At 37.1% G+C, this 15,326-nt stretch overlaps 1 protein-coding gene across 3 annotated transcripts in view; it reads right to left on the bottom strand.

Annotated features, from left to right (window-relative positions):
* LOC309835803 (histone-lysine N-methyltransferase SETDB2-like) overlaps positions 1-15,326 on the bottom strand; it is a 74,814-nt gene that overhangs the window by 35,884 nt on the left and 23,604 nt on the right. Inside the window, exons 6-13 of one of the 3 annotated variants that reach the window (XM_082675497.1) lie at positions 12,839-12,955; positions 11,920-12,089; positions 10,182-10,401; positions 9,539-9,638; positions 8,079-8,172; positions 5,264-5,589; positions 1,470-1,558; positions 598-880 (exon numbers count right to left, since the gene is read on the bottom strand). In XM_082675497.1, coding sequence (XP_082531623.1) covers positions 763-880; positions 1,470-1,558; positions 5,264-5,589; positions 8,079-8,172; positions 9,539-9,638; positions 10,182-10,401; positions 11,920-12,089; positions 12,839-12,955 — 1,234 coding nt within the window. In that variant the 3' untranslated portion in view covers positions 598-762. Of the gene's footprint in view, positions 1-597; positions 881-1,469; positions 1,559-5,263; positions 5,590-8,078; positions 8,173-9,538; positions 9,639-10,181; positions 10,402-11,919; positions 12,090-12,838; positions 12,956-15,326 lie in introns of those variants that run through there. The other 2 variants (XM_082675498.1, XM_082675496.1) reach the window with 2 other exon arrangements.

Genomic DNA, 15,326 nt, shown 5'->3' with positions numbered 1-15,326 from the left:
TTCATAAGGCTCTATCTAGAACAAAAATATTCTAATTCCTCCAAGTTTCTACTCCCTCCTTTCCTGTCCGTGTTTATGTGGAAGGAGTGAAGAGAATCTGTGGAAAAGAAATTGAATCGCAAAGAGTGTGCCAAAACCTTCCCCACAGGAGAGCTTCTACCCCTTCTCATTCAAACGGACTGATGGGAGGGACACTTTCACGGAGCCAGATACAGCTTCTCCAACTAGCACTAAAATACTTGGAAGTAATATGCATGAAGTGAATTTCGACAGATGCTTCAGGCTCTGTTGCCCACCTTATGGTTCACAATGGTAAATTATTTGCCAGGAATTAAACATAAATAAATTTTGTAGGTAAAGATGTGAGCTTTGGCCCTTTGGGGCCATGAAAGTCAAAGATAATTCCAAAAGCAATAAGAAGTGCTGAAATCAATTGTGACATTTGTCTTTCTTAATATATAATTTACAAATAAGTTACAAATTATATAGCAGTATTTCATATAAAATATACACTTCCATCCTACTCATGTACAGTTGAACAGCAGTAAGAATAAAGAGATACCCTATGCATATGAAAATGTCCTTATTTTGTTCCTAGTGTTTCTAAGTAATGCAAATGGACCCCCCAACAAGGGTAAACTGAGAGGAATTCTCTTGATGGATCATAACCTAAATTAATGCCACTGACCACTGGGGTTTCTTTTGCATGACTCTAATTTCAGCTTGATAAGCTAATTTCATGAACAGGCACTAGCTACAGATTTATAATATTTTTTTCCTACACTTATTAAACCCACATTGGCAGAATATTTCTTTTTCAGGCATAGTCCCAGCTTCATAACCATAATCCCACGTTAGTTCTGTTCTTGCTTTCACATACCTAGAAAGTAGAAATTTTAAAAATAATCATAAATTACCCTGAATAACTACCAAATGAACCAAGTTTGATTATATCAATTTTCATATTAACATCATTAACCATCCTCAAAAATATGGTTTTCTCTCTCTCTCCAACAACAACCAATTAGGAATGCTCTTTTATTAAGAATAATCACTTAAGTTTTATTTCAAATCTACTAAAATCATAAGTAAGAAGAAACTTGTCAATATCCACAAGGAAGGAAGTGTGGTTTGCAAACAGTGGAACCCAGTAATGTGATGAGGCATGTGGTGTGGTAGCTGGGGGCAGTTTGGACTCAAAGATGTAGCATTCTGCATCATTTATCCTCTGAACTGAACTGGCTGAGGCCTGCCATCCTTAGCCTTTTCAGGCATTAACTCTAAGAGGAAATAAGAATGAAAATTTCAGCTATTTAAAATTTTATTGACCACAAACAGTCTGGGATAACTGAATATTCTAGGGTGCCAGATATGTGGGGCTATAGCATATATCTTCTCTTAATATTTTTCTATTGTTATTTTTAAAGTCACAATTTCAAAATGAAATCATATAAAAAAAATTTTCAAACCTGTTGGTGAAGAACGCCACCAATGGAAAATTTCTGTCATGTGTTTCTACAAAAACATTCTGTACCAAAAGATTTGGGCAACAACTATGCTGTTAAAAAAATAAACATAGAGGTTAGACATAGCATCAAGTTTGATACCTTGTTCTTTGCAGCATTAGAATACCATTCTGTTTCCAACACATCTAACTTATTTTTGTTTATATCTTTTTTTTCCTGACTAGTATATAGAATATCATAGCTCATTACAATTTTGTTGACGGTAGGAATCCATTCAGAAAAGCCCTGTTTTGACACTCTTACATTTTTCCAGTAGAAAGGCAAAATGGTGCAAACCCCTATAGAAGATAATCTGTCAGTATTTATCGTTATTATAGATGCATGTCTTTTGATTCAGCAATCCAGTATCTGGAAATGTATCCGACAGATATATCTGCACATGTATCCATGTGTAAGATTATTCACTGAACATTGTTTTTAACAGTAGAAGTTTGGAAACGATCCAAATATCTATCTAAAGAGGATTGGTTACATGAACTTTAGGATATCCACACATTGGAATTCTATGCAGCTATTAATATAAACAAAAAGAACGAGGAGCTCTGTGTACTGATTAGAAAGATCTCCAGGGCACGTTGCTAATTAAAAAAAAACAAGGTGTAGGATAGTAAATATAATATGCTATCTTTTATGTAATGGGTAGGAATAAGAACATATATTTATATTTACTTGTATTTGCATAAAGAAACTATAAGAATACACAAAAAAGTAGTAAAAATGATTTAACTATAGAGGGTGGAGTGGGGGCCGGGTGAATGTGGGCACAGTACATTTTTTTTAAACAAAACAAAAAGTTTAATATGAAGAATGTATATGACCTGAGTTTTACAACACAGTCAAACAGACCTGTTGGAAAGGGTACCTGTATACGTAACTGATTTCTCTGCTGAACATGACCTTCTCCTTTCTCCAAGGCTTCTAACATGATGATACTATTTCCTCCTATTACCACCATTCCAATATTGTTCTGTTGCCCACTAGCTGCCACCTCTACACATTCATCTATCACCAGATTCATAAAGGGATCAAATCCCAGCAATTTTCCTCAGACATATTTGCCACCATTAAATTTCAATGATAACTTCCTGTCCACACAGTTTTTTCAATTTGGGCCTGGTAAGCTTTACTCATGGTGCCTACTTGGCAGGGTCAGAGCTACCTTGATACAGAATTCTGTTTGGCTGTATGTATGTATGTAGGTATTCTCTAAGGCTTTTTATTTTATTTAAACTTTGAAATCTTGTGAATGTATTATCTAAGTAGAAAATTAAATTTAAAAAGAAAGAAAAGCCCGTTTTTTTCCTCCTATAAAGAAGGGATGGACCCAGCTGGTGAAACCAACCATATAGTTCTAGTGCAGCCACCATTCAACATAACCTACCAGAAAGGAAGCCACAACAGTCCTTTGCTAGAGATCATTCTTTTTTTTTTTTTTTTTTTTGGTACGTGGGCCTCTCACTGTTGTGGCCTCTCCTGTCGCGGAACACAGGCTCCGGACGCGCAGGCTCAGCGGCTGTGGCTCACGGACCCAGCCGCTCTGCGGCATGTGGGATCTTCCCGGACCGGGGCATGAACCCGCGTCCCCTGCATCGGCAGGCAGACTCTCAACCACTGTGCCACCAGGGAAGTCCTAGAGATCATTCTTTAATGATCTTCTGGCTCTCCTGGCATGTTTAATAGCTCCTAGCATGTTTGGCAATAGTGTAGAAGTAGTGAAAGTGGAATAGAGAAAAGCAGTTGTAGGAAAGAGGAAGGGAGGAGAGGATTCTGTTCCCTGTTAACCAAGTATCCTCCTAACTAGGACAGAGAAAAAGAAAAAAGCCAAATAAAGATTTATCTAGCAAGGAGAAAAGCTCTTTGGTTTTAAAAATTTTCCGACTTAAGAGTATTTTCTCTTCTGATGGCACCTGAATTACATGTAAAATTATCACTGAGGGCTTCCCTGGTGGCATAGTGCTTAAGAACCCACCTTCCAATGCAGAGGACACGGGTTCGAGCCCTGGTCCGGGAAGATCCCACGTGCCACGGAGCAACTAAGCCCGTGCGCCACAACTACTGAGCCTGTGCTCTAGAGCCCACGAGCCACAACTACTGAAGCCCGCATGCCTAGAGCCCATGCTCCGCAACAAGAGAAGCCACCGCAATGAGAAAGCCCATGCACCACAACAAAGAGTAGCCCCTGCTTGCCCCAACTAAAGAAAGCCCGCGCGCAGCAACGAAGACCCAACGTAGCCAAAAATAAATTAATTAAAATAAAATAAAATAAAAATAATCACTGAACGTCAACTTCAAACTACTCAAAAGTCATTTTAAAGAGGTGTTGAGGAAATTCCCTGGTGGTCCGGTGGTTAGGACTCCACTTTCACTGCTGAGAGCACAGGTTCAATCCCTGGTCAGGGAGCTAAGATCCCGCCAGCTGTGCGGCGTGGCCGGGGGTGGGGGGTGGGGGGTGGGGGGGGAAGGGAGTGTTGAGCTTCGCAAAGGGAATGCATAAAAGAATCATGGGCCATGCATGCTTCCCATTACTTTAAGGGAAAAAGCAAAGCTGCCCATCCCACTAATTCAACCCCAGAGAGGAAGAAGAGCTCTGATACAGATCAAAGAGAAAAATTAAGGCCATATCCAGGGATCAGAGTACTAGAGTGGACCTTTCCAAAGATGTGTGGAGGGTATCAAAGTTTCCATCCTCCTTCCACGACTCCTCTTCACTCTCCTGGATAGGATAAGCAAGGACAAAGTGGAGCCCAGAGAGTACGGGGCATACAGGTGGCTTCCACATGGTCCAGTTGGCCAAAGAGAGTCTATATACACACTGGGACTAGAGGTTGAAGCGGATTTTTTTTCCTGTAGGATTCCTGAGACCATACATTCTTTGATAAACATGTATGACGGTAGGAGGCAGGATAGAATAGCAGTATGATGGGAAAGCTACAAGGTAATTCCACACTACTCAGTAGTTATGGCCAATAATACAAGTTATCCCTCTTATCATGAAGATGCCAGGAGTCTTAAGTCTTGAACCTTAAAATCAGAGAAATCATAAATATTTCTCTGTATAAACAAAAATAAATCTCATTACATATATCCCAAACATACACAGAAACAGAAAACGACTATGGTTTAGGAATAAAAAAGGAGTAAGATAGTAAAATGCAATATTCTGATAAATGTACTGGTTTTCTGTACTAAGCCACTAAACCACTCAAAACTTAGTGAGAGTAAGCAAAACATAAGTACTCCCAACTGATTTTTTTGAATAGATAGAGGCATTTCACTGTATTATGTAAGACACAAAAGAGAAGCTTATTCTATGAGTCCCATTGTGATATTTTTTTGAAGTAATGAATCTTGAAAACCTTTCAATAAACATATATGATTTTCTTACTATTTCTTATAGCTTTCTCAAGCAAATGTTTACTGTGTGCCAGGTACCTTTTAAGCACTTTATATATAATACATTTAATCTTCATAACGTCCTAGACAGTTATTATTATCTCCATATTATAGGGGTGGGAAATACAGCATAGAGAGGTCAAGTAACATGCCCCAGGTCATGTGTGGAGGACTGGCACTTTTAAAAAAATTTTTTAATTGAAGTATATTTGGTTAGGACTGGCATTCTAATCTAGGTAGTCTGGCTTTGGAGTCTTTTAATCATATTTTCCTCATGATTTTGTTAAGAAGCCTAGGAAAAAAAAAATGTGTTTAGACATAGGAACCTCAGCCCATATACTCACATTAAGGAAGCGGCCCACATTTCCTTCTTTTGTGGCATCCAATAAAAACACACTCCCTTTATTGAACTTCTTTAGAGAATCAGATGAAGCATTCTTGGTTTCACTTGGTAACTCTTTATCACAAAAGACCTGCTGGTTTTGACATGCTGGAGATTTTTCCTCTTGGGGCTTTTGTATTTGAATCTCATTCTGATCATCCAGTGTGACTGTTTGGTGACATCTGCCCCCTGGTGGAGTTTCTTCTCTACATTTAGTTATATCTATCACATCTGATTCAATCACAGGGTTGTCTTCAGAATCTTCAGCTTGGTTTGAGCTTGAGTCCTCTAATAAACATTGTGGAAGGAATTGTCAGGAAATGTAATTGGCTGAGCAACAGTGGTGAGAGTAACAATTCTAATTAAATGCAAGCTGTGCTAATTATTGCTAATCCTTACAATGTATTAAGGTAGACAGTACTCCAATTTTACAAATGAAAACTTCAAGCCTCTGAAGGCTTAAGGGATTCACCTAACTAGCAATAGTAATGAGCAGTGGGGTAAGAAACCCAGAAATATCTGACCCCAAAGCCTGCCTTCTTTCTACTACATAACAATGTCTTTTTATGAATCTGTATACATGTTGCTTCCTGTTACTATATTTAATCTCTACTCCTTAGAAACTGACTTACCTCTCTTCAACTTTGGAATCTGCATTTAAGTGTATTCTAAACAGCTGTAACAGAGAGGGTATTTAGGGAGTACTTTAGGCCTTTAATATACCAATGAAAGGCCTGAGGAGACCCTGATGGAGTCACCCTCTATAAGTCCCAATAGTAATAACTATTGCTATGGGTTTTGTATACATTAATGTTTGGAGTTTTTACTAGATGATCATTCAATAATTACACTTTTACAAACAACAGTACTTTAGAAGAAGATGAACTACTTATTTTTCTTATTGAATAATGGAAATAATTTTTTGAAAATATTCAAAAGTATGAATGCATGTCAAATGGAATAAAATGATTTATTTTTAAAAAATCATTTGTGTCACCTAATTCAGTGGCACGAAGAAATTATACTTCTCTAAAATTAATGTTTTTGATGTAATTATCACTGTTGCTGGCTGCTACTCCTACATGTACTCATATTTTAATCATGGGTTACTTGTGAGCCATAATAGTACATAACTAATTTTTGTGGTGCCTGCTATATACATTGTAGTAGTCAATGGAAATGACAAAAGAACCAAAAGTAACAGTAGTCGTATGGCTCACATGCATTAAATGGTGATATATCAGAATGTCATCCCAAAATATGCATCTCTGACATAAGGACTATTTTGAGCTAAGGGCAATTAAGTAGCAATACAGGAAAAGCTCAGCCCTCCCCCCATGTGTCTAAAAGCAGGATATAAATTTACAAAGGTGTCCCTCCATCTATAATACTAGGAAGGACAAAAGTTAATTACCAGAGATAACTATAGACCTTTGTCAGCTTGGAGACTGAACCAAAGCAATCTACATAGCATACTTGACTAACTAGCCTTTATCTACCATTGGTTTCACATATATCTGGGTTCCCACAATTTCCACCACGAGATATTCAAGGCCCTTTTCCTTTGTCTTGTTATTCCTCTAAAAATTTATTGTTCTTTGACTAAGATACTAGATAAGCCAGAGTTCTAAGCCACCTCTCTGAGTTACTCATCTCTGAGTACTCATGTGTTATGTGTATAATATGCATACTAATAAACTTTTGTTTTTCTCTTGTCAATGTGTCTTTTGTCAGTCTAATTTACAGGGCTCTGGCTAGACAGCTTAAGATGGGTAGAAAGAGATTTTCCTCCTCTACAGGTGAAATTATTATAAGTGCCCTTTCTTGATAGACCTTTTCTGTCAAGGAGCTGCCTTGCCTCCCCCAGTCTCCATCCTTTAAGACCAGGTGGGGAGTTGGGGGTGCAGATGCAAGGAAGCCCAAAGGCAGAAGAGGCAATGGTTGGTCAGTTCTTCACAAAGGGTCATGTCTCAGCAATGCCTCTCCACTGAGGGATATATTGAAATGCAAATGAACAAAATCCAAGTTTGTCAGGTTGCAATATTAACCATGGCAGGTCCGGTAACACTGAAAGATAAGCACTCAGGGTAGCAATATTTACACTTTTTGCTAAGCATCCCCTGCAGCAGCACTGGCTGGAATACTGCAGGAGAATGATGTGTCTTTATTTTTAAGGAGCCTAAACGAAGGGTTAGGAAATAGCTGCATTGGACAATGCTTCCAAAGCCATACATGGACTATGCAGACTTGGAGCTGACCACCCCATTCTCCTGCCACGCATCAAGTCATGGTTGGCATCTAGACCAGGGGTCAGCAAACTTCTTCTGTAAGGGGCCAAACGGTAAATACTGTAAGCTTTGTGGGCCACATGGTCTCTGTTGTGACTATTCAGTCTGCTGCTATAGTGTGAAAGTAGACAGAGACAACATGTAAACGAAAGAGTGTGGCTCTGTTCCAATACAACTTTATTTAGGAACACTGAAATTATAATTTCCTCTAATTTTCAAGTGTCACGAAGTATTACTTATCTTCTCATTTTTTCTCAGTTATTATTTAAAAAGTAAAAATTATCTTAGCTCATAGGCTATACATAAACAGGTAGTGGGCTGGATTTGGCCCACCAATTATAGTTTGCCAACCTCTGATCTAAACAAGTAGAAACTCTTGTGATGAATGCCACATTTTTGTTATGGAGTCTGAGAAAATGAGCCACAAGTACTGAGCAAGAGAGACAAAAAGGCAGAAGAGGCAGGCAATCAGACTGAAACAAAGCCTACCTCTCATTTCCTTGGCTTTAGAGTTCAGATGTACTTGAGTTGGTTTAAATCCACCATTATCTTCTGAGGTGACAGACTCTGAGGAAGTAAATCCCTTAAAAGAAAACAAGGAAGATGTCTTTACTTCCTAGGTCAGGAAAAAAAATTTAATTTAGCAGTAAGGGCTCTTTCGTCAAGTGTCAATCTTCACAGGCTATAGCTACTAGATTAGTTTTGAAAGCCTCTCTGAAGTGATGGAGCCCTTATGGCTGTATTTTACTCCTAGGCACTTTAGTGAGCAACAGCTATGAAAATTATAAGGACTGTCAAGACACTCTTTAGGCATTATAAATTCAAAATAAAACTCAAATACACCTGTCTGTATCCCTCAATTCTGATGCCAGATTATAAATTTGGCTTCAACTATAAGATGTGCAAAGATTAAAAACACTCTTTGGCTAGTTACTTCAAAGAAAAGGTTAAAGGAATTGCCTGTCTCCATGAGTTGCAGACACTGCAGTCACTTTAAATGGTAATGATAACTTTCAAAAAGGGGTATATGCTGAGCACAATGCTTGGTACTCAACTAAGTGCTCCATACATGTTGACCATTATTATTATTTATGTACTTCAATGGTCAACATTTGTGGAGCACTTAGTTGGGTGTCAAGCATTGTGCTACACAAAGTTTCTGATGTTTATCTCATTTAATCCTCTTAACTCTGAGACAGATACTATTATTCTCATTGTACAGATAAAGAAATGTAGACAGAGAGATGTCAAGCAGCTAGTAAGCTGCAGTGCTGGAGGGCAAACCCAAGCCTATGTGATCCCCCGGCCCAATCTTTTCATAATCATGTGGTACTGAGGAGGTACCTACTGAATGTTACTAGGCAGAGGGCAAATATTTGCACACCACCTAGGGCAGAGTTTTTATTTTTCATCAACAAGCCTTACCGTGAACTACCATTATGTCTGCCTGTTCTTTTCTTCCTGTATCATTCTGTTTCGAAGTTACGGTCTCTGACTATTCTTCTCAGTACAGACTGAAAAGTGTACCTTCAGAGGCTATCATGTAAAATGTTGCTTTCTTGATGATTCTTTCATTAGGCTGCTTCTCTTCTTTCTCCTACATCTCACACCATCTCTCCTTAACTTAAATTACTCTATCCTTCTTTTCTTATTATGTAATACTATCAACTCTTGAACACTTTAGCTTCTTCTACAAATTCTTAGACTGGATAGGTCTCAGTAGAATACACTGTCAGATCATGACCAACATTCTCCTTATATATCTAAGTTGGGAACATGCCAACCACCATGGAAGATACTAAGTAAATAAAACATAGTCCTAACACTTTAACAGCACCACGTTACAAAATAATAAAAGAAATCCTACACATTATTAAGTAACACAATTTTTGAACTAAGTAATAGTTAATGTTCTCAGAAGGGCACCATCTACATTTTGCAGTTTTTACCATCTTTTCCCCATTGTGTTGAATACTGGCCATCTTGGTTTTAGGACTTCTAATGACTGAATGATACTGAATTCTTGAAATATTGTTACATTTCATTTCTCTGAAAAGGAAAAAAAAGTTATTCTGTATATCACTAAAAATGCTCTTTATTGTGCCCTGAAATATAGATAGCTTCACTGTTACATAAATATCCATTAGAAATTAATCTAAGTTATAACATCTATGCCTACCCCTCACTAGAAGAAAAAAGTATAATCATATTTTAAAGTCAATCATTTTTGAAGTATATTAAAAAACTGAAGAAAACCTAAGAAAAGCTTTGCAAATAAAACAGTAATAGAAAATAAAAAGAACTGCAAAAGTTACGACATCCATAAAGAACCTGATTAAAGTCAAAGTTTTTAAAGGTAAAACTCCACAAATGGAAACTGAGGAAATAAAGTATGTTGGCTAGATTTTTAAATCTAAGTGCCCTAGATATCTCACAGTGTTAAACTTACAACTGTGAAGCAAGTTGACATATAGGAGATATATAGGAGTGGAAGTGGAAAGTAAGAAAGAAAGATGAAAGAGAAAGAACTACTCTTGATCAATAGTATACAGCATAGATCAATCTTGATTGGGTTCATAAGATCTCACTCACATAATGGGCTCTTTGGGATTATTATGGAGCTTAGGTGGACACTCCTCAGTCACAGCACTTCTAGGATATGTCTCTAATTCTAATGGGATAACTTCAACCTCACAATCTGCAACTTCTATTTTCCTCTTTTTTGAAAACATATTTTTCATAATATTCTCTTCTTTTCCATTTTCATCAATAGCATCAGAATTCTCAGTGTTAGATCTGCTTAGTAATCTTCCTAAAAGAAAAAAGTAAAAGAGCTTAACACAACAAAAAATAACACAATTACTAGCAACAAAAGGGCATCTCTTCTGCTCTGTTACTAAAGAACCCTATAGGGTATACCTTATTTCTAGAATGAAGATAAACACTAACTCATCCTAGAAAGCTATTGTAAGAAATAATATATAAAAGACCAAGAAGAGATTTCGTATCTCCCAGTACATGAAAAAATATAGGACATCTAAAAGAAGTATTTGTCTGTTGTGGTATAACATGAAAGAGAAGAGATTTAGCTACAATAATATAAAACAAAAATACAGATCAGAAAGCATTCTAGAAAATTAGAGAGGTGAACTCTAGTCTTAAAATTTCAGCTTTTGTGTCTAGTTATAAATGCTTTATCACTTAAAACCTTTACTCTTTTTATAAAGTGACCTATTTAAATCTGTGGTGATATGTGCCTATTCTCATATTAAGCCCTAGTGTAATTAAAATCTTCACCTGAAGCTTACGCATTTTCTTTCAAGGAACTCAAAATTATAGTTAACAAGTCAAAATTAGCAACTAGATCAGAGAGATAACTTAGGTGCATTTTCTAGCAATGCAGATAAAGCCAATGAATGATACTTTCTGGACACGATTTGGCATTTTACGGGCAGCATCAAAGAGTTATTTTGAGAAATACGAGAGATGAATTGTCTAGGTAAGTTGTGTAGTATGTGTGTCTGTAAGTGGTATGTGGTAGGGATCCAGGTGTGACTATTCTGAACTCTGATAATTCTTGCCCTCACTGAAGTGAACCTGGAATTTCAGATGAGGAGGGTTGCTCTAGTCCCTGCTGCCTAGCACATTTCCTTTAGATTGCGTTGAGAGTCGTGTTTCTCCAACCTTTCTCATTTCATGGTACGCACAGAAAGTGAGGATTTTTGCCTAACACTCTGGGGTAAAAGGAAGAGACAACTAGAGACCAACGTGTCTGGCCTGTGGGATATGGCCTGAAAGAATCAGTAATTGCACAACTGTAACACACTGGTTGGAAACTTTCACTCAGAACATGGGCAACTCTCTTGAGTCCCTGAAATGGAGTGAACTGCTTTGCCTGAATCATCACCTGAAGGTATTTATTACAATGTTAACCTATTAAATTCTAATAGCTCAAGACACTGAACAAGACAGTCTTTGATTAATAATCTTTACCTTAGCAAATCAGTCATTTAGATTTCCTATTTAAATAGGAAGCTTTCTTACCTTACCCCAAAGCATCTGCAGCCACAGAGACCAAAAAATGTGCCTCACACAATAACCCAAGTTTTATCCCTTAGCCTTTCTTTTCTGGAACACCTGATACCTCCTCCTAAGGCATTTCATCCCTTCAGTGCTCAATTTCCCAGTCACTTGTCTTCCTCTGATGCTCCTCCTATATATTGTTGCTCTTGTCCTTGCTATAAGATCTCAGTGGCCCTGACTAGTAAAATGGAGATTCAGAAATGTAGATCTTACTATAGAGTAATGTGAAAGTAAACCTTTGCTTTACCTGAATAGATGCAAACAAACGTCCCTCTGTCAATGTCATCTAGGCAGCGTACTCCCCATCCCTTCTTCTCAGTTTTGAATACTTGTAGCCTCACTTGAGGTCCATGTTGGACAACTCGGTTTTGACACATTCGTCGATTACATTTGCACAACAGGCTGCATTCATAAATGCTGTCAATAAAACATACAAGAGAAAAATCAATCAGACATCTTAAATTAAAAGCATAAGCATTTTATATTGCTACGTCACTAATAATTACCAAGAGAGACAGACTAAGTGTGAAGGCTCCTAGAGCTAGACTGTCTGGTTTCCATCATAGCTCCAGCATTTACTAGCTGCGTGACCTTGAATTTAACCTCTCTGTACTTCAATTTTCCATTTTTAAAATGGGGATTATATGATACTACCTACTTCTTGGGGTTGTTTTGTGAAGATTAAATGAGTTGGTATCTACAAAGTGCTTGAGACAATGCCTGGCACATAGTAAAGGTTAGCTCTTTAAAAATGTCTAGCAATGTCTACGAAGGAAATGTCTAGGAAGGGAAAGTCTAGGAAGAAAATTTTCTGTTTATTTTTATTAATAACAGCCATGAGAAGTTGAAAATTCCCAATTCTCCGACAAGCTTTGCACAGTATACATCTTAATGGGGAACCGTCTACCCAAAGTAAGCTAACCCTAGCAGGGAAAGAGTCAGACTCAAAGCAGATGAGTGTTAGAAACAGTCTGCATGTTACATGTGTGCTCTCTGACTTCCATTTCCAAGAACAATATACAAGTTTGTTTTTTTAATTCCTTAATTTAGATTTTTGGTATAAGAAATTAAGATTTAACAACATTTATAAGACTACAGGCCACAATGATAAAGTACCCTTCTTCAAAGATATAAACACCCTGCAACGGATCCTCAAGGTATCTTACCCAGTAGGTATCTGTCTCTGTAGTCTTTTATATTTATATCCAGTGGTTATTTTACTACTTAACAAGGGGCAAGTCTTGGCATTCCTTGCTGTCAGTTGAAGACATGCACATTTTGTTCTAAAAGGCAACGGATGGAGAAGTCAGAATAAAAAAGCACCAAGTTAAGAGACTATCTTGACAAAAGTGTAAAGGATGTAATTATATTTAGAATAGTTGTTTGGTTCATGGACTGTTAGACTTCTTCCCTAAATAAAAAAGACCTCTTTGAAAGACAACATCTACCAAAAATTTATAAATAATTATAAACTGCCCTGTACCTCTATTTGCTCATGAAATACTTAACTTTATGAGTTTTCTCTAACTTTTCAAAATGAATTCCTTTCATTTCCTATTCTGCAAAACCTTCTTTGTAAAAATTCTCCTATGTCTGCTCTCTTACAATGGATAAACTTATATGTGTCAAACTCAAAAGGGCATATTGCATATGTCTTGTATTATCTCTCCCTCCAGTGACATGAAAATAAATTGGGGAGACTGATGCTGGGTATCTGGCTACTACAATCTGTTTTTCATAACATTGCTAAGCAGTAAACATGCAACCATAAAAAAATTTTCCCGGGCTTCCCTGGTGGCGCAGTGGTTGAGAGTCTGCCTGCCGATGCAGGGGACACGGGTTCGTGCCCCAGTCCGGGAAGATCCCACATGTCACAGAGCGGCTAGGCCCGTGAGCCATGGCCGCTGAGCCTGCGCGTCCGGAGCCTGTGCTCCGCAATGGGAGAGGCCACAACAGTGAGAGGCCCGCATACTGCAAAAAAAAAAAAAAAAAAAATTTCCCTCTAACTATTTAGATAACTATCTAACATGACAGGGACTTGTAAATCGATAGGGAGTAAAGAACCTGGTTATCTCGGCTATAAACTAGGTATGTAACCACTGGTAAGCTGGTTAAAATCTCTGAATCCTGTCTCGTATGTTGAATGGTAAGTGACTTTAAGGTCTTTTCCTCTATGATTTGCTTCTGCATTTCTCTGTTTATACACAATACATGTCAGAGTGGTAACTACCGTTTGCAACAGAAAAAAACAAGCAATAAATTCATTAATTTGGATTCTATTTACAGATGTAGAAATCTACTGTTGCTTTTTTTAGTATGACTTTGCAAAGTTTAAAAAGTACAGAAAAACACAAACAATAATACAATAAACACTCATATTTTGACCATATAGAATTAGCTGTCATCATTTTGTCTAGTCCTTTTAGTTGACCCTTGAACAATGAGTTTGAACTGCATGGGTCAACTTATACATGGATTTTTTTCAAGAGTAAATACCACAGTACTACACGATTCACGGTTGGTTGAATGCTCGGATGTGGAACTACAGATGTGGAACCCCTTATATGGAGGGCCAACTATGTTATATGTTATATTTTCTATTGCATGGAGGGTCAGCAGCTCTAACCCCTGCATTGTTCAAGGGCCAACTGTAATTTAAAACATATATACTGTATATATGATCTTCCTTAAAAAAAAAAAAAAAAGCATTACAGATAAAACTAAACTCTCAAGAGGTTTGGTGAGGCATCCTTTATACTTTTTACATACATATTTATCTACAAACAATATATTGTATTTTTTTAAAAAGTACTATAGTTATTATCCTACAACTTTTTTCATTCAATATGTTTTTGAGACCCATCTGTGTTATATACAAATCTAGTTATTTCCTTTTAACTTTTCCACAGCATTTAGATTACAATTAAGTTGCTTGGTATACAATTAAGTTGCTTCTAGTTTTCAATACACCAAAAATGCTACAACATCCTTATTCTTATGCACATGTGTAAGCATCTCTAGGGTAGTAGCTTTCAAATATTTTTGACTATGACTCACAGTAAGAAATATATTTTCTTCACAATCCTACAGAGGCATGCATATTTATATGTGTATGCATACAAGCAGAAATAACAGTGGCATGAAGTACCTTATCATGTGTGATGCACGTGGGTACCTTCTATATGATTTAATTTTTAAAATGCTAGTTACAAGTGATTTTACATCCTACTAAACCTGTAGCTTGAAAAACAATGCTCTAGATAGACTTAAAAGTACTATTGCTAGAAAGCAGTTATGCATGTCTTCAACTGCTGTGTAATTGTGTAAGAACCCTCCTCCCTCCCCACAAATGACCATCTGGGTTGGTACAGAATTCTAGTTTTACCTTTATTTTCCGTCAGCATTTTAAGCTAATATGCCTCCTTTTTGTCTTCTTTCTGATGAAAAGTGTGTTGTCAATCTATTCTTCCTCTTTTCTATCTGATAGTGTGAGATTTACTCTTTGCCCTAGATACTTTTTAAGTTGCATCATGATATATTTAGATATAGTTATCTTATTTTCCATTTCTAGTATACAGTGGGCTTTTTCACTCTGAAGACTCCTGTCTTTCTTCAATTCTGGAAAATTCTCAGCCATTATCTCTGAACAATGCT

This window comes from Grampus griseus (assembly GCF_964374135.1).
Source record: "Grampus griseus genome assembly, chromosome: 18".
In the NCBI taxonomy this organism is placed as follows: Eukaryota; Metazoa; Chordata; class Mammalia; order Artiodactyla; family Delphinidae; genus Grampus; species Grampus griseus.
The sequence above is the reverse complement of the archived record's forward strand: the minus strand, read 5'-3'. Positions and strand labels throughout refer to the sequence as shown.